This window comes from Trachypithecus francoisi, unplaced genomic scaffold (assembly GCF_009764315.1).
Source record: "Trachypithecus francoisi isolate TF-2019V2 unplaced genomic scaffold, Tfra_2.0 Lachesis_group5, whole genome shotgun sequence".
NCBI lineage: Eukaryota > Metazoa > Chordata > Mammalia > Primates > Cercopithecidae > Trachypithecus > Trachypithecus francoisi.
Genome location: NW_022681470.1, coordinates 24138217 through 24163926, shown reverse-complemented (window position 1 = coordinate 24163926; position 25710 = coordinate 24138217). Strand labels below are relative to the sequence as shown.

The window sequence follows — 25710 nt, the reverse complement described above, 5'->3', positions numbered from 1 at the left end:
GGACCCATCATTTGTCTTCCCATTCTGATCCCTTTCCAGGAGAGCGAGCACATCTTGCGACAACAGCTCTCCACATCATCTAATTCAAGAACGCCCGTCAGATGGCCAGCACGTGACAGACAACATTCCCAGGTTCTTCAGTAAGCTGAAGCCTTCTCTCTGTGGGGAATTCATTTTAAAATTCAAACTTTCCTTTTCATGAAATGAATTGTAGTAAGACACTAAATGGTAAGTAGTATTTATAAGTCTGAAGAAGCTAAGTTGTACAACCTCCAACAGGAGGAGGACCAGATGCCAAGTTCAGGGTTACTTTCCTTCGGAGGACCCCCCTCCTGCCGCCGCCACCCGCCCAATGAATATTCAGGACTTGGCAAGAAATGCTAGAGGGGCAGTGCAGTTTAAACAATAAATTTGGAAAAAGTTGAGTTCGGCCCCAGTTCTGCAGTCAAATACACAGTGAGATGGAGCTTAGCTCCCTTGCAAGATCAATCATGGGCCTGCACGTTTGATCACACAAAGTACTTGGGCCTGAAGGAGACTACTGCTACTCAGCGTCCCACGAAACCACACTGACGGTCTGGCAGGGAGAAATGCAGTGGCCATAGCTCCCCCTGGAGTGCAGGAGGAAGGGTGGAGCGGGGCAGGAACCACGGTGATTCTGGGGTTCCTGAGAGCACTTGGAAAACATAATTTGCAAGCTGAATTATGCAGAGTCTGAGAATGTGTATGTCAAGCATCCAGAATACCAACACAGCAATTTCAAAGAAACTCCAACAATGTGAAAACACTTGGAAAATGGTTTAATGATGTTTTACAACAGAAATGAACTGTACAGTTACAGTAAGTTTAATATATATATAAAAAATTACAGCAGACAAATGCATCTACACAAAATCTACCATTTCATTCTGATTCACTGTCACCTACACAATCTCTCCCAAGCCTACAGCCCCTGCAGGCAGCCCTAGGAGGGGGAGTCATCTAAAGGGCACTTTGAGAGAGACAGCACCGCTCATATTCCCCACCACCTCCTCAGGCCTCGGGAGGCCTCAGCTAATTCCCCAAAATGTAAAGTTGCCTGTGTTTCAGGTTTTCAAAACCAAGAAAACGTGTGTCTCCCAGGGGCACAGATAACAAGGTCCAGCACGCAAGTTATCAGCTGATTCTTAGAAAATATTCCTATCAGAGGGGAAATATTTGGCTAACAGGCGCTCTAGGGCAGTAAGGCTACACAATAGCCACCCAGAGTGCAGAGTTATCTAAGAGAAATGTAGAAGGACTCTAATAAACCACCTCAGAATTGTCACTGCCTCATTAAAGCTGCTGGACAATTTTGGAAAGAATCATTTACACCACATCTTAAGTTTCCACAAAGAAGAACTCAAACTCACATTTTAAAGTACATAAAACAAAAAGTTCTAGGAGGCCAAGGGGCCAATTCCCCTTGTGCCCCTCCCTTGACAACAGTGGACAAACACCCCTGAATTAATAATTAAGACAAAAAAGGAAGAAAAGAAAAAGTGAGTTAAGATATTGAAAGAGAGAAAGAAAACATCTTTAGAAAAACACGATCACTATCTCTTTAAAAGAAAAGAAAATCCCAGTTGGGAACAGCAATGAGGAATATGCAATCTAAATTGACACCAGGTGGGAGATTATTATTGAATATTCTGTACACTCAGAACTTTTTTCATTTTCTTTTTTATTATGAACACCTAGGCAGTGAAAACTGTTATGTTAATACATACATAGACACACCCAAAACATACAAAAATACTATTATTTCAAACTACTAAGAATAGGACAGTTCAATTATTTTCATGCTATGACTTTAAGAGCATTACACTGAAACAAACAAGAAGTTAAACGACATTTTTCTTTTTAATATCCCAGAAATATACCAAAATATACATCTAAGCTTTGGAATTACTGAGGTTAGACTAATGCAAGTGCTGGGTAATCGTACTTAATACACGAGTCTAAGGTTCTGCAGGAAAGAAATTATCTTTGGTATCTGCATCAGGCTAATATTATTAACATTTGGATTTTGCTTTGGGATAGAGCTTGTATGACCCAAGAACCAAGTACCCCCCTCCCCCAATCAACTGAGATTAAAAAGATCCATGTAAAAAGTTCCTTCATTTGCAATCCCCCCACCCCCCAAGTTAAAAAGTCACAGGCATCTACCTAGCACAAAAGGTTGTGAAGTACAATGCATAGTTGCACAGTGGTGCTGCAAAAAGGAAACAAAACTACAATAAAGAGAAATGAAAAGCTTGATAATCTTTCTGCATGTTTTCTCACAAACAGGACAGCCACTTCCAAGCAGTTCCAGTACAGGAAAAGAGAAAAAAGGCTCAGAAGGGCACCTTGGCGTGCATTCGCCCAGCCCCAGAGGTTAAAGCACCCAGCAGAGCAGCCAATCGTGCGCCAGTGTCTTCAACGTCCCCCACTCTGTGGAGTCCTCCGGCCAGTCCAGCAGCAGCTCCCACCCTCCCTAGGCCCTGTGCTAAGTCCCCATAGTGACCTTGGTTGGTGTAGGGTGGCTGATGGTGGTGATGAGGTTTTTTGACTTTTGTTTTGGAAAATCTGAAATGCCAATTTGTTTCAGGGCATGCTCACAAGTTTGTGAGGGCCAAAGCTACGGGCATGTACCTGTGCTGGACCCTGGAAGGTGGAAAACAGCTTGCCTGCCCTTTCTGATCCGGTCAGAGGGTCCTCCCGCCCCACCTGCCGTGGCCTCACTCTTCTAAGTGCCAGGACACCACAGACTGGACTGATGCTGAAGACTTCCCTTTTCTTTGGTTCTTTTGTTTGTTTTGAGTTTATACAATCATTAAGAAATCTTTGGTTTTGGCTGGAAATTTAAAAAACAAAACAAAACAAAACAAAGAAACCACCCTCCCCTGGCTTATAGCAGCAGTATCATGACCTGGCTAAGCTTTTTGTCAGCATTAGGGGTGGGAATTGAAGGTTGGGAACTACATTCAAAGAAAAGGTGAAAGGGCTGGGGATGCAGCTTCTAGAGAGCCCATTGGATATAAGATTGTCAAATAATAATAATATTAATAATAATAATAAACTTAAATATTTGGATATTTTTGGTCATGTCAAAGGAAAAAAAGTGAAATGTGTATGCAGCAGTCAGCTTAAAGGAGGCTTTGGTGTCTTCCCTTCTACCCAAAGTCCTGAAGAGAAACAGAACCCTGAGGCCTCAGAGGAGAAGGGGTTGGCCTCTACCCCACCAAGGAAAAGGCAAGTACAGAAGTTGATGTGTGGCCAGCTGTCAGAAACACAGGGTGGGTTAGGGGTGTGGATAGCTGGCCAGCCCCTAAAGGCAGGGTGGCAGGGAAAGTAGATGTTAAGAGACCTGTGAAGACCCCTTGCAACAAAAAGGAATAGAAGATTGCAATTTGCCCTCAGTTTGCAGTAGCTTTTAAGCAGCAACATTCAGAGGCTTTAGGGGGTCCCACCCTAGGCTACAGGTCCCATGATGCTATAGGCCAGAGTTTAACATGACTGAGAGGAGGGAGGGCAGACTTGGCAACTCTGTAGGGTTTCGAGAAAGTTAAAGCAAGTCACTCGGTCACGAGTTAGAAATGAGGTATACAACAGCTCCTGGACTTCTGGTGGGTAGAACAGCCCACACTTACTCACCTAGCCTTCACTACTACCACAGATGAGGGGATGGAAGTACAGACTAATGTGGGAGGAGAGCGTTTCCTGTGGAGTGAGACCTCCTGCGGACTGAGCAGTGCACATGTGCCCATGCATGCAGAGGTAAGAAGCTGGAAGTCTTTCTTTCCCCGACCTGACCTTAGGGAAGATACACTATTTATGTTGTCAAAAACCAATGTTATAATATGATTGCAAAATCTTAGGCTCCCTGCACCAACCCGTTCCATGTTCTCCAACTGTTTGCAGTTTTAAACTTATTCAGGCTGGTACTAGTCCATTCTGCTCTTACAGAACGTGTGCCTTCTGCAGACTCACGCAGGAATGGAACCAAGGACATGGCATCCCCGACTGCCTACAACTACAGTCTTTTGTAGCAGACACTGTCATTTTCGCTTCTGAAAGTGCATTTCATTTCTTCCTATGCTTTTAGACCATGAGACTCATTAAGGCTGGGTGGGAGCACCAAGTATTTTCTCTACTTGGTTCTGTCCTTTATCATTTGAAAGAGATCCCAATCTTAAGAAACTCTAGTGTGTGGACGTCTCATTTTATACACAGCGCTGTATCCAGCTGTCTGCCTGCAGACTCTGGGATATAATGTTTGAGAACTCAATGCCACAGTCAATTTATGAAAGACGCCTTAAGCTGCTCTTGTGAGGAGGCTGTGGCTAACTTATACAAAGATGAACGAAGTACACAAAGAAAATGGGAAAACTTTGCAGCAGTCCTCAATGTTTTTTTTACAGTAAATTAGTTTTGGGGTCTTAACTTTTTGACAGTGTCCTGGGTTTAAACCAGAAGGTGGCCCTGCGTGGTGGAGCCCTGTGCAGGGTGGGCAGATACAGGGACACAGAAACAATCATAAATCACATCTTCTCTCCCAGGCCCAAGGGACCTTTGTTTCTGTGCTCAAAGCGGTGTTCCACTACACACACCTTATTTTCCCAGAACTTCTGTTTCAAGTGCTCTAATCTTCAACATCCCTATTACCTACTTATAAACCTATCTAGCACTTTGAAAAGTCATACAATATTAATACCACCTTTACATAATGTCAGAACAGTAAGATTATTAGCAAAGCTTTCATGAAGTTCTGCAACTTGATCATTTTTGATGCAATATTCAGACAGCGATATATTTCTTTACCCTCTCTCCCTTTCTGTGTCCTACCAATAGTACACCGAAACAATGAACTACTTGACTCCCTAGAGCCCGTATATAAAAACATTTTGGAACAAAACATTTACAGGAGAGTAAGGGAAGATCTTTCGGTTTTCCACATAATCCTGTTCTTGAAAATTCTTATCTTTTACAGGAGACAGTTGGAGATACCACATGTAAATATTGTCTGAACTCATATAGGCTGTACTGGTTCTATTTAAAAGTATTAGATAAAGGGAAATGATGAAAAAATTCTACCCCTATCTTTTGCCCACCCCAAATTTCTCAGCAATTCCAAGAACATCACTGCTACACTGAGCAACGATCCATCTTTACAGAGCCAGCAGAGCAAAACAAAATACATCTCTTTTCCAAAGCCAGGACAACCAAGGAGACTTCCTTCAAAAAGCAGGGGACTGGGAAAAGGGAAGGAAAGAGATAAAGTAAAGCTTTTCCAAATTTTGGCTTTTTGCTCCTATTCCCTCTGCCTGTTTTGAAAACTTAAGGATAAGCAATGACATTAGCAGTGTCTTTGGTATCTAAACCAAATCCCACTTAAGTTCTGTGAGATCATTTATTTAAAAAAATAGCCTTTCTGGAGATACAGTCTATATTGAAACTCAGGGAGCCAAGAAAGTCTGTCCCAGAGTGTGGGCAGAAAGGCCTTGTAATTTTTTCTAAGCCAGCATCATTTCTCATTCACGTTCCCACCAAGAATAATTCTCTCCTCAATCCCACCAACCAATTCCTTAAGGGCCACATTTTATATCACAGGGGTGAGGTGGGCAGGTTAGCTTTCAACTTCTTGGTTTGCTTTTTATCCTGTTTGTGTTTTTGGTCTAGACAGAACTAGCCTTGGTATGAGAAAAGTAAGGTTTTAAAATGTTGTGTTATTAGCACAACATTCAGTAACTTGACAAGAGGGCAACACAAAGAACCTGTTTCACTTTAACTTTCCTAGATTTAAGACACATCAATCACTCACCTCTTGTCTCCAAATTAATTGGTGCATGTCTATTTCTGCCTCTATTTCTCAACTGCACATCCAGGCATTCACATGTTCATCCTTTGCCTATGCTTTTGCTATGTACAGAGGTATGAATCATTAAGAGAGGTTGGCAGGGTCTGGGGGGCATGGGCAACCATAGGAAGGGATGTAAATGCACCCTCAGGGTCCCTGAACCTACTGGACACCCCATATGTTATCTGCATGCCACCACACACCGCTGCAGATCAGACCACAGAGAGGCCAAAGCCAATCACAGGGAAAATCAAGTTTCCTTTGGCAAGACAGATACAAGAAAACACACACACACACACGAGCAACGTTTTCCTTCTAACATAATCAACTTCTCCTCTTCCCCCACCCAACCCTCCCTAACCCTATAAATTGTAACCTATAAACAGGATCCCAAATACATACAGCATCAATCATGTTTATCGATCATAATAAACATTAGTTCGACTAAATGCTACAGCTAGAATTATTTCCACTATTTATAAAGTTTTTTCTTTTATTTGTTTGGTTTTTAGTTTAAAACCAGTTTTGCAACAATGCTAAGCTATTCTGAGGTATTTTATGAAGGTGCCAGAAGCTAGCTGTTACCCAAATTAAGGTACCACCATTCAACGAGAAAAAGAAGGGAAGGAAAGGAGATCCAGATGACATAATCAACATAAAATTCACTCACATTTACTGCTTTTAGCTAAGGCCAAGAGTAGAAGGGCCAAAACAAGGAACGACTTAATGAATAAGGTTAGAAGAAAACTACAAAAAAAAAATTTTTTTTTTAAAGCTACAGTTCACAAACCATATAGAAAACTGGGTACAAACTAGACAACTCTGAGAAAAAATATATTCCCTGCCCTCCCAGTGGAATCCTTTCAAATACTTTACTGGAAATCTCAGGGGTGTCCTATTTATATTTAATCTCTTTGGATTAAGAAATGGATGACTGGCCTTTATGATGAAAGCAATTTATTTATCCTATTCCTATCCAAGTTTACATTTGTATTGTGTACACCATCCATGCAAACCTATGTAATAGCTGATCTCAGTTATTCTTCTTACAGAAATAGCAAAGAAGGATTTTTCCCTTCACTTCTCGAAAGTGAAGTTTGTAAACGCTGAGAAAGATTTACCATTTTGTCATCCTCAAAATGTTGTAAAACTGAAAATGACATCAAATAGCCAGGACTATGAACAGCATCACACATTAAATGCTTTCCACATACATATAAAAGCAAACTCATATCAGTTATGAGCAAATTAACCCATCAATTCTTGTCTACTTTGGAAAATTTTAAATTTTGCATCCTTAGTATTTTTCTCCCATTAGTATTAATCATCTTTTAATGTTTTCAACTCTAATAAACAAACTTTAAGCTCATCAAGTTTAGATGCTGACTAATGAGAAAATATTTGGCCAAGCTCTCCAAATGAATTGCTGGGACCCTTCCTCAAACTGCAGACTGGTCTTCGGAAGAGCCCCCAAGAGCCAGGCCAGAGCCACCTGTCAGGGTGAATTACCTGCCTCCTCCTTGTTACCACACCCTACACTCAGTGATGGGGGAGTCAGTGATACTACTGACTTCTCCCTGGCAGGGCTTCTCCTTTCTTGGGAAGAAACAAAAGCAAGAGGCTTTTCCTCTGTCTTCCTGTCTCAATGACCTTATCTTGTTTCTTGGTCAAGAATGTTTCGTGAGGATGACCTGGTTTGGGAACAGCTTTAGACTAAGAACAGAGAATTCTATAAGCCAAGCGTTTATTCTACACTAATTGCAATGTATAATATCAGGATTTATCACTTTAAAAATTGACATGAGGACGGGCGCGGTGGCTCACACCTGTTATCCCAGCACTTTGGGAGGCCGAGGTGGGCGGATCACCTGAGGTCAGGAATTCAAAACCAGCCTGGCCAACATGGTGAAACCCTGTCTCTACTAAAAATACAAAAATTAGCCGGGTGTGGTGGTGGGCGCCTGTAATCCCAGCTACCCGGGAGGCTGAGGCAGGAGAATCGCTTGAACCCAGGAGGCAGAGGTTGCAGTGAGCCAAGATTGTGCCATTGCACTCCAGCCTAGGCAACAAAGACCTCCCCGACCCGAAACAAAATTGACATGAATCCCCCATATTTGCCAATGTATCGGATTTTTCCAGCAAGTTAAAAAGAAAATTTTTTAATGTTAAAGATTGGGCTGAATTTAAATATTGTGTCAAGCAAATATCTGTGCTTCTGGATAATACAGACAAGGTTTCCCTTATCTTCCCAAATAAATGAGGGATAATGGAAGAAAATAACATTAAAGAGGTATAGTTGTGCTTTTTTCCCCCAACAATGAATGAGAGATGTACAACAAATTGGCAAGATGATCTCACTAAGAATCTTTAATCTTATCTTCCCTTTTTTAAACAAAAAAGATTTATTTCTTACAGTGCTAGCATTAAGTATAAATAGGTATGATTCTGCACAAAACGAAAGTTGGATTCCTTTGGTTTCATTTCTTGGGTAACAAGTTGAATAAATTGGGATAGTATTGATCTTTCTGATAACAAATAAAAGGACATGTGAATTATATCAGTTAATGGATATACACAATGTTTTTCTTAATTCTAAAATGCTGCCTATAGAACTTCAGAAACACTTAAATACAGCACTCAACTTATTTTTTCTTAGAACAACATAGTAATATTGTTCCTGTGAGAAGCCCTTTTTTAGGTCTTTCTGCTCTGTTATTCAGATGTATACAAGGTATAAATAAAGTTTATGACCAAATTGCACCACTTGTGATAAGCAGGATTCACACAATTACATTCACCACTCCTTAGGGAGGACCCATTACCATGGGCATATATAGGATTCACTATAAATGCATTTAGAATAGTCTTTGGCTTAGTATGTGCTAACCAAATTCAGAAATATAAAATAAAATTTGCATAACCATTAAGGGGGAAAAAAGGATAATACAATGAATTGTGATGACCTATCTGGCCTTTCTTCTTTGAAATGCAGAAACTCCACCAAACACCTCTTTTTGGTCAAATGGTCCCTGGCCCCCTTTAGTTTCCAGGCTCTCCCATATAAGGTGGCTAAAAGTTAAGTTTGAGTACCTTAGCTCAGAAGAGAGTTCATTCAATTCAAAATGCATTTCTTGAGATGATCAAAAGATATACATGTAAAGTAAAAAATGACTAAGGTGTTCATGAAGCAATATAAGTAAAGTATCTAGGGATGATGGATAGGGAGTTGATTTTAAATTAAACAACCACCAAAAAGCTGTATTAGTGTTTCGTGAGTACATATGTAAATGTACCTTTCATTTCACAACTTATTTTTAAATAAGTAAAAAAAGAGAAAAAATTTTATTTTTATCTAAAGATTTATCTTTGCCTGAAGATTATTTCTTCTTTTAAACAGATTTTCTATGCTGGTCTACCCTCATCAAGTGCTTCACATAAAAAAGGCAGAATCCCCTTATCCCAAATTGAGTAGAAAATATAGACAGGGTAGGGAATAAAAGACCATTGTATTGACATTGAAAGCTTAGTATCTTTTCTAATATTAAAGTCTGTTGGTGAGTTTTATTTGGGAAAGGGATCATTTTCTAAACCATACGTGGAGGAAAAGAAAAAACACCCAAACAGTCTTTCCTTGCCCTTTGTCTTACCTCACTGAGCTTGAGTCCCTTGGGACTCCACCCTTCCTTTGGTAGCAATTTTGAGAAATTAATGCTGTAACTTCTAATCCAGTATAGTGGGTATCAGCATTTCCCTCCCTGAATCCTTCTGTCTAAGTTTCACCACTCCCAAGGGAGGGACTCATTCCTATGGGCAGCTAGAGCATTACTGATAGCCCTAAAATCATTTGCACAGACTAAAGGTAGAGATGTCAAGTCAGGATAGAAGATTACATTTAACTACAACAGAGAAAAAGTGAATGGAGAGGAGAGAAATTAGTAATTGACATTGTCATTCTATTTACACACCAACCTAATAAACTAGTTAAACATCAAGTTAATGTCTGCCCAGAGGATATTACAATTTACCAACATAAAAGATTAAAAACAAGCAGCAACTTTTATATAAAATTAATAAAGACAAATGAAAAAGAAATTGTCAGTAGCATCTATCTCCTCGATGTGTCTGAACTGCACGTTATCAACTAGTCCATTAGTACAGCAGCTTGCTAAAAATTGACTTTGGTTCAAGCTTAGTTAAAAAACAAAACAAAACATAAAAAAACACACCACACAAAAAGGGTGAATGGACATTTGTTAGTTTCCCTGCTTGCAGTTCACTGATTTTGGAAGGATTTTAGGGAAGGTGAAGGGTAAGAGGAGGAAATTTAGGGGTGGTAATTAAATATTTGTGAAATAAAACAAGATAGAAAAAAACTAAAACAAAAATTTAAAAGGGGACTAAAATGTTTCTGACCTTTTAACAGACTAGACTGTCTCCCACTTGAATCACACACAAAAGTACACAATGTGTCTGTATTTACCGCCTTTCTGGACAATGGTAAAGAGAGACCAAGTACACAGAATCCAAGCTCCCTTGTGGACACAAACAAAAGCAATCAGAATAAAAATCACCTGTAAGTTCTCTCTACATCCCCAGCTTGAAAGGGAGAAAAAGTGCAGTCTTGGGACCACCAGAGATTTAAGCAAGCACCCACAGCCACCAAATGGGAACCTTTAACTCCAATAAGAAGGGGAACTTAGATGAGCTGCACTGCAGTGATCCAGTCTTTTGGAATATTTTTTGGTAAAGATGGCATAGTAACAGTACATTGACAAAAGGGGAATTTAATCTCCAAGTTATCCTTATTCCTCTTCATCCACTTTCACAAGCTCTTCCTTTTCAATGGGCTCATTTATATAGTCTAGAAACACCCTGAAAATAATTACAGGAGCTAATTACTTTCTACATTGAGTAAAGAGATGTGTATTGCCATTTAGACCTACCTAGCAGGAGCATCACGAACAAACCAAGGAGACACTTAAGGTGTGTGCAAAGTTCCTGCTCAAAGTCCTTCTTCAAAGGTTCTACAGATCCCAGCCCGGCTAATAGTGCCTCCTTTAGTCAGAGAACCAAGAAGAATCTCAGGGTTAGAGGAATTTATAAGCCATCCAGTGGAAAGGAAGTCTGTGGCTCTCTAGAGGAAAAGGTGGTAACCTTACACTCTTCTCATCATACCTCTTTTGTATATATTATCAATGGAAAATAGTCTAGTAGAATTCCTTTAGAAAATAAAAGAAGGGAAAAGTTTCCCAATTTCAATAAGTCAGTTTTTTTTCTTTGCCAAGTTAAAGTTTAGATGAAAAACTTCCACAAAATGGAACAAACAAACAAACACACCAACAGTAGGAGCATTTTTCAGGAGATAAGAAATCAGGAGAACCACCAAGTCAGGTGTCTGCAGTAGTCTTTGCTCTTCGGAACCAAATCCTGCCCTGCAACATGTACAGCTGTTCCCATTGAAAGTAGCAGAAAGCAGCACTGTTGCACCACAGGATCTGGGCCTCAGGGTCATTCAATGATTTGGGGGTGAGTGAGAGCTACAGTTCAGCAGGAATTCCTTCCTACACAAAAGTGCTCCAAAGGCACCACCTGATATGGGGAGGGGAAGGGGCGTGTGTGGAATGGGAGTGTTTGCACACACTGCCTTCAGCTTCTGCACCAAGCCTCTTGCATAAGTGGCAAAAGAAAATAATTTTCTAGCACCTCTGTAAGAGTCATCAAGGATAAGGAAACCAGCAAGAACATTCCCCGCAGTTAAGAACAGAAGTCTCCCCTCACCCCAAAACCCTCCCTCCCCACAGTGTGGGAGCTCACTGAAATAGGATCCAGGAGCAAGAGATAATAAACATGTCCAAACTATATATATATATAATATATATATATATATATATATATATAAAACAATAACAACAACAACAATAATAATAGAGATACAGTAATACAGGCCTGCCTAAATTGTACCAGTTAAGAAAGGAACCCCCAACACAATTGATACGATTATAAACACCTTGTTATGACTTAATGGCCTGTACAACAGACCCATAAAAATGATTTTTTTTTTTTTTAAGAAAAAAAGAAATTTAGACAAACAAGAAATCCCCTTCCTATATTGGAATTGGTAACCCACCTTAACTTGTCATCATGACTGCTGGAAATGATAAGTAGTCCTTTCACTTATTTTTGTTTGTTTTTGATTTTTTGTTTCTTTTTTTTTTTTTAATTTTTGGTTAGAAAGTTCTCCAATCCATGAAGCAATCCTGAAAAGACAGTGTTTTATTACAAAATTAGGCAAATGTCCCGTCTCCATCCTTTCTTTCTTTTTCTGGTGTGTGTGTGTGTGTGTGTGTGTGTGTGTGTGGTTTTTTTTTTTTCTCCCTTCTCTCCTTTGCCCTCACAACACGGCGAGAGGAAGCCAATCACATTTTTCAGTTTATGAACCTGGCTGGCAGTCCAATCACACTGCAGAGTGAAAAAGGCTTCTGGCAGCCCAGCTCCGCCCAGCTCACTGTGCCTTGGAGGCGGTGGTGGTGGTGGATGCAGCCCCGCTGGCAGAGGCCACTGTGAAGAGAGAGTTCTGGATGGATTCAGCAGAGGTGGAGGTGGCATGAAGGCTGGCTACAGGTGCAGAGTTCCCTGCAGAGGCTGCGGCGGCAGAGACCAAGCTAACAGGGTTGCTGGTGAGCAGAGAGAGGTTCTGAGGGTTCAGGAACAGAGGGGCAGTCACGATGTTGGGGGCTCCTCCCGCATTGGCAAATACCAGGTTCCCAGTTGCATCAAGTGATGTTATTGGAAGAGAGCCACCAGAAGCAAGAGCTACAGACAAAAACCCCCAAAACAGGCAGGAATGAGAACATTAACATCATCCTGGAGAAGCCAAATAACACACCAAAAGTCTATCATTCTCCTACAACTCACTAGGAAAAAGTGTAGCCCTTTTTCCTCAAACGCAGTGCTATACTAATACCAATTGTAGTTTATTTATAATTTTGAAGAGCCTGAAAGACTGAAATGTCTAATTTAATGGGCACGAGCAGGGGCAGAAGACAGTTAATAACTGTCTAATGAATTACAGTCATGTTTCTGTCTTGAAATTACCCGTTTATTTCATTACATATTTGATAAATCCAATAATTTTGTCTTTAATGAAGACTGCTGATTTTAAACTACCTCTGTTCAAAAGACAAACTAGCTAAAGTAATTAAAACATTAACAATAGGAGGTGAGTGGTGGGCCTGCCTCCTGTTAGATCAGTGGTGGCATTAGATTCTCATAGAGCAAAATCGGAGGTGGAAACGGTGCCATCCAGAAACCACCCCACCGCACTGTGGCTGTGGAAAAATTGTCTTCCACAAAACCTGTCCCTGGTGCCAAAAACGGTTGGGGACCACTGCTTTATATTACGATACACAAGACGAAAACCATCTTGAAAAAGGCTTTAGTTCTAAAATAAATTATGTATCACCAAATAAAGTAAAAGGTATAATTAATTTCTCACTTCCTGAGGCTAAATATTTGATTTCTATGACTTGTGCAAAGGAGAATGATGAATCTAATATAGCAGGAAATCAGACATAATGATGTAGGTGGCCACATGTGGGTGATCTAAGGCTAGGATGTGCTTTAATGGGCGAGAAATTTTCTATGATGCTGTTGCTTCCCCCAAAGAAGACATCATCAACATTTTATTTAAAATAATTGAGACTCTCTTTTAATATCTCAACCTGTTGTCTGGCAACATTCCTAAATCTCCCTACCCATATAACCTCACTCCTACATGTAGATTTGAGGGATTTTCTAACAGCATTACACATTTGGTTGATTTCTTACATAAAATATAGCTGAAGGGAATGCCTCTGACTTTGGCCTTGTTCATACAAACGGTACAGAAGAGTGAGACTTAGTGCAGCTTGAAGTTTTTCTGAGATTCCAAACTTAGGGTCATAGACCAGTTCCAGATCTTTTCAGAGTATCAATCATGCCCTGGGGAAGACATTTTGCCTTTGTAGGATCCCCACAGCACAGAAACATTCAATAAAGCAGAAGAAAAAGTGATTTATTACAAATTCTATTGCAAAAAAAAAAAAATTACTATATAACAAAAGCTTTAGAGCTAACCAATTCAGGTATGATTTAGTCAGTCAGAAAGTCAATATAATGTAAGGTAATCTAGGCCATGGTGTGGTTTTGTCTGTAATTAACATTGTCTAGTACACTGTCAGAGACATCACCTGTGAAATATTAATCTTAATTTAGGTTGGCGAATAGCTATTTTTGGCCCTGAGAACTCTCATTTACGCACAAACCACGGTTTTCTTTTTTTTCTTTTTTTTAAAGAAACAGGGTCTCACTGTGTTGCCCAAGCTGGGGTGCAATGGTTATTCACAGGCATGATCATAGCACACTGCAGTCTTGAACTCACGGCCTCAAGTGATCCCCCTGCCTCAGCCTCTCATCAAAACTATTTTAAGAAAAAAAATTCTAATTCATTAGTGATGTCTCTCAGATTGTCTCCCTGAATCACATAACAGTAAACATTTTTAGACAGAAAGCTTAGGTACTAAACAAGTGGAACCCTTCACTATATGGAACGAATATTGCCCTGGGTAACATGCTAAAAAGTAAAAGGAACCCAGCTGAACTTGGAAAAGAGACATTATAATCCAACAGAATATATGTTCTACACTAATGGTGATATAAAAAGAGCAGAACCTAATGAGAATTAAAAGCACTCCTGAGGTCCACCTGATGTGTTCCAATGTTCATTCATCATAGGACTTTCCTATGCACAGCTTTCTCAGGAGTGGGGATGGGGACTGGAGAGTCTTACTTGGTCAAGTTTGCCTTGAGATGGGTTTTGGATTAATACTTGGGATAAACTTATCAGGGGAAAAAAATCTGGTTTCAAGTCTATTCACATAAGATCAATATCAGCATAAAAGTTCTGGTTTCTTACCATATACCAAACTAAATATATTTCCTGCTTTTACTCACATACTAACACCTATACTTTTCTTACAAAGCTTTTTAATGAGGACATTTTCTTAGTTCTCAAGAACACGTTAGTCAGCATTTGACTATCTTTCCCATCACTTTTACCTCTAGCAAAGCAGACTTCCTCCATCTCTCTGTGTCTCTCTCTCTCAAGCACACACACACACACACACACACACACACGTGTACATGTGTGCACACCACCAAAGAGAGAAAAAGGCTTCTACTGACCTTGAATAGTTGCCAGTGTACTGTTGCTCATTAGAGCTGGGCTGAGAGCACCGCTCAGGGTCCCTGGATTCAGACTGAGTAAGGCACCTCTGCAAGTCCAAAAGAGGAGTCACTTTATTACCATGGAGACGCAGGTCTCATTTTGACAACACACCAAAAGGAACTTACAAAAGGAAAATCCAGCTGGGGAAACAGGTGGAAATATTTACTTTTCTTTACTCTTCTATGGTTTGTGTTTCTCAGTTACTGCTTTCCTGGATGCTTACTTGTACAAACGAGGTTATGATCAGCACAAAATGTAAAACTTTTACAGTCATTTTGACCTTTCTTTGAATGACTTATTTCTTTTTTTCCAAAATGAAAGAAACATTCTAGAGAAAAAGATATATTTACAAGATAATTCTTATGTGTGACAATAACAGTATAAAATTGAGACTCCCATTACATCTCTCATCTATGCTTGAGAATTAGGAAGTAGGCAGTTGAGAGAGTTTAATGGGGAAAATAAGAGTTCAGAGTTTTGGGCTTTCTTCCTGGCCCCGTCACTAAGGTAATTAGTGGCCTGGTATTCTGGGTCTTCATCTGGAAACAAAGGTACGACTACTGCCCTTCCCAGGGTGTTAAGAAACTTAAACTATAATCAAGGTCCTTGTATGATCACAAAACAGCCCACTTCAAAGAGATGACTGCTTTAAAGACATTTTTTCCCCCAGTTAAGTCAGTGATGCAAAGTCTCCCCTATGAGTAATTCCAGGGATGACCTCCACCTCAGATGTCAACGAGATGAGAAAGCGCCTTACCCAGCCGCAAACTGTGAGGGTGCCATCAGGCTTGGGTTTAGTCCTGCAGCAGCTGCCATGGCAGCAAGACTGGCATTTGCTGGCAACTGTGCAGCTCCTTGAAGGGCAGCAGCTGCTGCTGTTTGCAAACCTGACGCTGTCACCATCACCTGGCTGGTCCCAAGAGGGGAGGACAAAGGAGTGGAGGTGGTCTGTGTTGTGCTGGTCTCACTGGCACTGGATGCCTCGGAGGTGGAGGCTGAGGCAGAAGGGGAGGGACTCAGAGAGGGGGACGTGACTGCTGAGGAAGCTGGAGGTGCTGTGGAAATCACGGTTGCTGTGTTGTTGGAGGTGGTGTCTGAAGTGCCTGAAAAGAGAAACAGATTAGAAGATGACCTTTTGTAAATGGTTTTGGAAGAATGGTGGCTTTACTCAGCTAAACTCTATAATCAATGCAATAATTAACCTACCACTTTGTAAGTTTGTTCTTTAATGACCTAGTTTAGTGCTTCTATGGAAATTAACTACAAAACCAAACATTTTAGAATCACAGCTAGGAACCCTACTTTAAGAGATATGAGCAATGGAAGAAACAGAGAAGTTTTCCATTGCCTATTTCCTATTCAAGAAACAACAGAATCATACAAGCTCTAATTATGGAATACAACTGCTCTGGGGAAGAAAAAGAAAGCAAAAGACGAAAAATTTCTGTAAAGCTCTTTTCATTCAGAAATCTCCTTAGTGGTCTCCTCAGAAAAATCAAAACAAGGAGAAGAAAAACAGAAAGTTATATACTTTTCTAAGCATTCAGTATCAACAACAACATAGAATAAAAATGACTACATGCCTTCTCTACATTCAAGCAACTATTCTGTAATACAAATTAGCTCTCAAAAAGTCCACTGTGGTTAAAAAAAAAACAAACAACACACAATGATACTATGAATCTCATAAAAGCTAGCATAAAAATTAAGATCTAAGAAATTATTATTTGTAGGCCAGGCATGGCGGCTCACACGTGTAATGCCAGCACTTTGGGAGGCTTAGGTGGGCGGATCATGAAGTCCAGAGATCGAGACCATCCTGGCCAACATGGTGAAACCCCATCTCTACTAAAAATACAAAAATTAGCTGGGTGTGGTGGCACGCGCCTGTAGTCCCAGCTACTTAGGAGGCTGAGGCAGGAGAATTGCTTGAACCTGGGAGGCAGAGGTTGCAGTGAGCTGAGATTATGTCACTGCACTCCAGCCTGGTGACAGTGCAAGACTCTGTCTCAAGAAAGAAATTATCTGTTAGGCACTTTTTAGAAAAAAGTGCCTGACTATGCTTTTGGTTTAAGGAGAATGAACATTTGGATATAAATGACTAACATTAAATATATCATTACTAAACACTAAAACACATTCGCTAGGATTATTTAATGTTTGAGATCAGCGTTGTCTAACAGAAATACAAGACATATGTAATTTAAACAACTCTAATAGCCCCACTGAAAATGGTAAGACAAGGCCGGGTGTGGTGGCTCATGCCTGTGATCCCAGCACTTTGGGAGGCCGAGGTGAGTGGATCATTTGAGGTCAGGAGTTTGAAACCAGCCTGGCGAATGTGGTGAAATCCTGTCTCTATTAAAAATACAAAAATTAGCCAGGCGTGGTGGTGGGAGCCTACAATCTCAGCTACTTGGGAGGCTGAGGCAGGAGAACTGTTTGAGCCCAGGAGGTGGAGGTAGCATTGAGCTGAGATCACACCGTTGCACTCCAGCCTGGGTGACGAAGCAAGACTCTGTTAAAAATATATATATATATAATAATAACATTTTTTGGTGATGAAATCTTTTATCAAGCTTCAGAACATGCTCTTCTTTCATAACAACCTTGTTACAAATTCAGGCAATTTTGTCCTTCCCAAATCTGTTTTAAAACCTTCCTCTGGTCTGTACTAAGAACACCTAGAATTGAACTCTCTTCTCATTTCCACTCTTCAGTTTTTATCACATGTCACAGGGTTGGGAGAGACTCAGACATCATCTATTTCAGCACTCACTACTTTCTCCACCTCCTATAAAGCTGTGCCAAAGTGGTTGCCAAATGAATGAGGTAAACATAATGTTCTTATTGGTAAATAAAAAGGAAGGTTTTCTTCCTCTGTCTACCTTTCTGAAAAATATAAATGATTTATTTTTATTGCCACTGCCCCTAAGTATCATTACACCTTTGTAGATACTATGAATTCTATTTTCATTCATTACTTCTTTGGTTCTAAATCTCTCAGAACAATCTACCACTGAACATTGGATGTTGTGTAGGGTCCTGTGTTAGGCAGATTCACATACCCTTTTTCACTTTAATCTTCTCTTAAGACATGCCCCCTGTTGTATAGCAAGGTGAACATCTTTTCTTATTTCTCTTCCACGCTGAGCAATTTCAATGTACTTTCAATCTTTTTTTGACCAATTTATCACCTTATCTAACCTGATTTTACCTATGGGTACCACTTCCCTTTCAAAGTTCTGAAATTGAAATTGCCTATTTTTATAAGTCCTAATATCTTGAGCTCAAAAGGCTTAAAATAGTTATTTTTTTACTCTCTGGCCACCTTCAAATCATTCACCAACTGTTTTCTTAAATCCCTTAAGTTTACAAAGAAAATTCCAGTCAAATTTTATCAGTGAATTTAACCTAGGCCAGGAGATGATGACTCCAGAACCATTCAAAATTGTTCTAGGTGTCTCCAATATAAAAGTCATATAAGCATTATGGTATAACAACTTCAAATTATCTTTAAATTATCCCAGCCAGTAAGTCATGTTTTAATCAATGTATGTATTTCCTGACTGTAAATTCTTGGCAACTTGGCAATTTAATTACTTGGGTAACTTTCCCCGGTGAACTTAGTGTTGCTGAGCCTCAGTGTCCTCAACAGCAAAATAAGATGCCACCACCCACCTCACAGGGGCAGCAGGAGGCGACAGCCAAGGTGTGTATCTAGTACCTAGCACTGCCCTGTGCTTCCCACCCTGTCTTGTCTTTTCTCAAACAGCTTTTATTGAGGTACAATTTATACATTGGATATCCATATGCAGAAAGAGGAATTTCAATCCTTACCTTATACCATGCATAAAAATTAACTGAAATGGATCAAAGGCCTAAATATAAGAACTGAAACAATAAAGCTTCTAGTAAATAAAGTAGGACAAAATCTTTGTGACCTTGGGTTAAGCAAAGAGTTCATAGACACAGCACCAAGAGAACGATCCATAGAAGAAAAAATAAATCAGTAAATTCAACTTCATCAAAAGTAAAATCTTTCGTGCTTCAAAAGCCACAGACTGAGAGAAAACATTTGCAGATCACATATCCAATAAAGGAACTGAGAGTTGTGTCAGAATGTATAAACAACTCTTACAACTCAATAGTAAGAATATAGACAACTCAGATTTTTAAATGGACAAATGTTAGTATACATTTTACCAAGGAAGATATAGGAGTGACTAGTAAGCACATGAAAATTCATCCAGTTTTAAAATTCAATTACTTTTAATCAACTTACAGTTATACAACCATCATCCCAACCCAGATTATGACATTTCCACTCCCAAAAAAGATCCCTTGTGCCTGTTTGTAATCATGTCACACTCCTACCTAGTTATCTGCTTTTTGTCTCTATAGATTTTTGAGGACATTTCACACAAATGTCCACACAAATGGAATCATACAGTATGTAGTCTCTTGCATCTGGGTTCTTTTACTTAGCATTCTGTTTTCAAGGTTCATCCACATTGTAGCACAAATCAATACCTCATTAATTTTTACGGCTGAATAATATTCCACTGTGTAGATACAACATATTTTGTTTATTCATTCACCAGTTGATGAGCACTGGTTTGTTTCCAGTTTTTGGATATTATAAATAAGACTGCTATATGAACACTCACATTAAAGTTTTTGTGTGGCAATGTCTTCATTTCTCTTGGGGAAATTGCTGGGTAGGATGCTAAATTTATGTTTAAAAGAACTGCCAGGGTGTTTTCTGAAGTTGTATCATTCTACATTCCTACAAGCAATGCATCAAAATTCCAGTTTCTCCACATCCTTCCCAACATTCATCATCTTGGGTCTTTTTGATTATAGCCATTCTGGTGAGTACAAAGCAGTATCTCATTATGGTTTTAATCTGCATTTCCCTAATACGTAATGCCAACGTCACACATCTCTCCATGTGCTTACTAGTCACTCCTATATCTTCCTTGGTAAAATGTATACTAACATTTGTCCATTTAGAAATCGGAGTTGTTTATATTCTTACTATTGAGTTGTAAGAGTTGTTTATACATTCTAGACACAATTCCTTTATTGGATATGTGATCTGCAAATGTTTTCTCTCAGTCTGCGGCTTTTGTGCTTCAAAAAGCACAAAAGATTTTACTTTGATGAAGTTGAATTTACTAATATATTTTTTCTTTTATGGATTATTCTCTTGGTGCTGTGTCTATGAACTCTTTGCTTAACCCAAGGTCACAAAAATTTTGTCCCACTTAATTTACTAGAAGCTTTATAGTTTCAGCTCTTATATTTAGGCCTTTGATCCATTTCAGTTAATTTTTATGCACGGTGTAGGGTAAGGATCTAAAGTCCTCTTTCTGCATACGGATATCCAGTTGTCCTAGAACCATTTGTTGAAGACTATCCTTTCCCTATTGAATTGCCTTGGCACCTCTGTCAAATATCAATAAAGCATAAATTCAAAGTTTTGCTTCTGGACTCTTAATTTAGTTCCATTTACTGTATATATCTATATGTACGCCAGTAATATACTGCTTTGATTATTGTTGCTTTACAGTCAACCTTGAAATCAGGACATGAAAATCCTCTAATTTCATTCTTTTTCAAAATTGTTTTGTCTATTCTGGGTCCCTTCCACGTATATTTTCGAAAGAGTTTATTGATTTCTTTAAAACAAAACAAAAAAACCTGCTGGAATTTTTACTATGATTTTGTTGAATCTATAAATCAAGCTGGAAGACTGAGCATGGTGGCTCATGCCTGTAATCCTAGCACTTTGGGAGGCCAAGGTGGGTGAATTGCTTGAGCCCAGGAGTTCGAGATCAGCCTGGGCAATATGGCAAAACCTCATCTCCGCAAAAAAATACAAAAATGAGCTGGGCAGGTGGCATGTGGCTATAGTCCCAGCTACTGGGGAGGCTGAAGTGGGAGGACTGCTTAAGCTTGGGAAGTTGAGGCTGCAGTGAACTGTGATTGTGCCACTGTGTTAGGGCAATACCCTGTCTAGAAAACTGAAAACAAATTATATATATATATATATATATATATATATGAAATAAATAAAATAAAAAATATATATTTGTGTTACAATGTGGATTAACCTTGAAATCAGACAGAGAGAGATATGCACACATATCTCCAGCTGGAGAAAAACTGTCATCTTAAGAATGCCTCGTTTTCCAAAACATGAATGTGGAATATGAAATGTCTCTTTATTTAGACTTTTAACTTCTTTCAGCAAATTGTAGTTTTCATTGTTCAAGTCTTACACTTCTTAAGTTTATTCCTAAGTATTTTATTCTTTTGATACTGTTACATACAAGTTATTTCCTAAATTTCATTTTTGAACTGTCCATTGATAGTATATACAAATGTAACTGATTTTTATATATCAATCTTGTATTCTGCAACAATACCGAATTTATTCACTAGTCCTAGATATCTTTCTTTTTTTGGTGAATTCCTTGGTACTTTTATGCATATAGAATAATGCAAATAGAAGCAGTTTAACTTCCTCCTTTACAAACTGTCTTTCATTTTTTTGCTGTCCTTTACTGGAGGCTATACTCTCCAGGACAATGTTAATCAGAAGTCCACAAGAGCAAACACTCTTACCTAATTCCCAGTCTTAGTGGGGAAAGTATTCAGTCTTTTGCCATTAAGTATTCTCTTTGCTGGAGAGTATTAGTAAGTGCTCTTTATCAGGTGAGGCAGTTCCTTTGTATTTCAGTTTTTATCACGAATGGGTTTTGGATTTTTACAAATATATTTTCTGTACTCACTGAGATGATTATGTGGTTTCTATCCTTTCTTCTACTATTATGTGTTACATTAATTGATGTTCAGTTACTGGACTAACCATACATTCCTGGGAGATAAATCCTCCTTGGCCATGATGTACATAATTGTTTGATTTTTTTCAGTATGTTGCCGGATTTGACTTGCTAAGATTCTTTTGAGAGTTTTGGTTTACATTTTCCTGAGGAATATGAGTTTGTAATTTTTTTTCTTGTGATATTTATCTAAGCTTGGGTATCTGGGTAATGCTGGCCTGATAGGAAAACACAGGAGGAATGTTATTTCTTCTTTGATCCATGTTTTAATTTCCAAACACATGGGGACTTCCCAAATTTATTTCTATTGTTAATTTCTAGTTTATCTCAGTTGTCATCAGACAACACACTTTGTATGATTTTAATCCTTTTTAATTTACTGAAACTTGTTTTATGGCTAAAAGTATCCTGGGAGATGGATGTTCCATGTGTATATGAAAAGGATGTGTTTTCTGCTGTTGCTGGACCAAGTGTTCTGCAGATGGCAGTTAGAACAAGTTGGTTGATAGTGCTCAAATCTTGTATATCCTTCACGACTTTTTTTGTTACAAATAGGGTCTTGCTCTGTTCTCAGGCTGGAGTGCAGTGGTACAATTTCAGCTTATTGCAGCCTCAACTTCCCAGACTCAAGTGACCCTTCCGCCTCAGCCTCCCGAGTAGCTAGGACTATAGGCATGTGCCACCATGCCTGGCTAATTTTGTTCTTTTTTTTTTTTTTTTGTAGAGACAAGGTCTTACTATGTTGCCCAGGCAGGTTTTGAACTCCCGGACTTAAGCGATCCTTCCACCTTGGCCTACCAAAGTGCTGGGATTTATAGGCATAAGCCACTGCACATGGCCTGAATTTTTTTTTTTAAACATAGCTCAAATAAATAATATATCTGAAACTATTATTGTTGAATTGTCTGTTTCTTCTTTGAATTTTATTCCTTTTTGTTTACTGTATCTTGGGCCTTTGTTGTTAGGTGGCTATATAATTATAGTTGCTATATCTTTTTGAGGAATGAACAATTTTGTCATTATGAAAAATGTTTTGGAAAATGAATTGGGGGCAGGGCATGTTTGGTTGAGATTATTAAGGGCTGTGGAATTTTTACAAGTTTTTGAGACACAATGGAACACTTGTCTTTCTGGAGGAGTATGGCAATGATCACTCTTGCATCTATTTTAGAATGTTTACCAAGGACCTATTATGTGTCAAAGGTACCTATGGGAAAATAAGACAACCACATCAATCAAACATGATTTTTCTTAGAAGATAGTACTGAGGATATGGTTTTTCCCTTCATTTCTAAAAATCCTATTCCAAATAATAGTAAAGAGATACAAAAGGGAAGAAGAGCTCTGGTGACAGATATCAGAGGATTTGAGATTCAGACAGATTTGCAGAAATGAGAAAAAGGATGAAGTTGGATGGTGGAGAAATCAACCATAGTCCAGAAGGGCACAGGAGACTATGATAGAGGAGGAAATTATTCACTCTGATGGAGCCTTACGGAGAGTCCCAGCTCAGAGTTATTTGTCAGATACTGAGGTAGATGGAAACAGGGTCAGAGAATAGGGTGATTCAAGGACTATTCACATAATAGCTCTCACAGTGGGCCTTTCCCTCCTTCTACCAGACCTCTCAGATGAACAGAACCAATGTCACCTACTCTTCATAGAAAATCAAATCTGACTATGGAACGCTAAGGATTCTAGTGTAGGCACTTGCAAGCATGAGTAAAGATACCCCTCATTTTGGAAAAGTATGAGAGAAAGCCTCGCTTGCCTGCCTGCTTCCTGTTCATATGATGAAATAAAGTCTGGCAGTTTTTTACTCACATTCACAGCTCACTGCGAACCCTTCCATTCAGGGGAGGGGACTCTTGAGTAACAGAAGCTACACAATGTCAGGAAAAACCCTTGCAAGCTACTGATACTAAGTAATGTAATCTTGCATTCATCACTATGAATAAATAACCAAAAATCACCAGACAATGAAAAAAGCCAACAGCACATTACAAATGGCACAAAATGAATAAACAGAGTGAATGCCAAAAAACTCTAACTTAAAAAAAAAGATAAATTACCAGAGTTCAAGAAAGACATTAATTCACATTGAAAATGCTTCCTGAAGGCCAATGAGGGCAAGTTTTAAAAGGTCCCTTCTTTGAAATCTTGTAGTGAAATTTTAGAACAGTATAAGATTAAAAAAAAATTCTTAAGGTTTATAGAGAGAAAAAACAAGGAAAAAGAGATTGAAATCACACTTTTCATTAGCAACACTAGATGCTAAAACACAACAAAATTCAAAGGAAAAATACTTTTGTAACTGGACAAACTCCAAAAAAAAACTGTGAAGGCAAAATAAATACTTCTCAGTTATACCTGCATTTTGAAATTTTACCTCCCATGTAACCTTTCTAAATAAAATTACTTGAGAACATGCTCCAGACAAAAAGGAATCAAAGAGGAAGACAGGGGATCTGAGAAACACTGGATTTAACTCAGGAAAACAATTTAAAATAAGCAATCATAGAAATCCCAAGAAGAAAGTCTTCAGGAAGAAAGCAGACTGCATTAGATAAGTTGTATGATTAAGACACTGGCTATCTTTAATAAAGAACATGATAAAGAAACATGCTACTTTTCTCAACAGAGAAAAGAAGGCAGTATAAAAATATCAGAGGAAAAGAGGCTGTACAAGAAAGTTACAGTCCAAAGAGGAAAAAAAAATTAAAAGGGGGCATGCTTTAGAGCAACGGCTGACAAAAGAGTAAGAAAAGAAAATCCACTTGACACCGACTCTTCTTCTCTTTCAAGGAGCAATGACACAAATTCAGCAGCTTACATCAGCACAATTTATCATCTCATAGGTTTTGTGGGTCAGGTGTCCAGGTCGAGCCTGAGTCCTCTGCTTAGAGTTTTATAAGGCTGCAATCAAATACTGTACTGTACAAATACTACTGAAACTATACATACATGTACATATAAAAAAGATTTACAGAGAAAATAAAAATAGTACTTGTGATTGTTTTTCCTGTTTCAATTTCCTAGTAATGTTGTTTCTTAATAATTAAAAAAAAAATTCATTCCAGGAAAAATTATCAACATGTCAGAAAAAAAAATCACAATTAGATCCACATAAATAGGCTGAGTGAGTGAGTTCACGAAAATGTGGCTGGTAAGAAGTATTAAACACTGATGCAAATTTTTAGCTAGTTTTGAGTATTAAAATCTCTCTAAAATTACTTTGATTTTCCCCGTATTTTAAGAAAACTGCAAAGCTATTTGTTCTTAATGTGTAAACTATTAAAAAAATTTTCTGTAAAAGACAGGTATTTTTAGACCTAAAGCAACATAACTTGTTGGGAGGGTAAGATTCAGTTCATAATTTACCGTGTGACTGGCAGTCAATTTGGACAACAAGGTCCTCAGAGATGGGACTTCATGTTCTTGGTGTCCGACACAATGCCAATCAATCACTAACAGTTTGCTTATTAAGTAAAAGTGCTCAATATTATATATATTTTTAACCAAGGTTCTTAAATATATTCTTGAACCAAGGTTCTTAAAACTGGAACCTGTAGGTATCCACAAATAGCCTTGGGATCGGAGGTTGATGGGAGCTGTCATTTATAAACCTTAAATTTTACTAAAAATTGTGTACATGTCTATTTTGTGTGAGGAAAAGTCTGTAGCTTTCAAATTCTTAAAAAGGTCCAACATCTAGAAGAGGTCAAGAAACACTG

General features: G+C 38.7%; 1 protein-coding gene across 5 annotated transcripts in view; it reads right to left on the bottom strand.

The window, feature by feature from the left end:
• Nucleotides 1-779: 779 nt before the first annotated feature.
• Nucleotides 780-25710, bottom strand: part of POU2F1 (POU class 2 homeobox 1) — a 202141-nt gene continuing 177210 nt past the window's right edge. For 4 of the 5 annotated variants that reach the window (XM_033199629.1, XM_033199632.1, XM_033199633.1 and 1 more), the window contains 3 exons: nt 15883-16228; nt 15083-15171; nt 784-12673 (listed from right to left, as the gene is read on the bottom strand). In XM_033199629.1, coding sequence (XP_033055520.1) covers nt 12363-12673; nt 15083-15171; nt 15883-16228 — 746 coding nt within the window. In that variant the 3' untranslated portion in view covers nt 784-12362. Of the gene's footprint in view, nt 12674-15082; nt 15172-15882; nt 16229-25710 lie in introns of all 5 variants that reach the window. The other variant, XM_033199634.1, reaches the window with a different exon arrangement.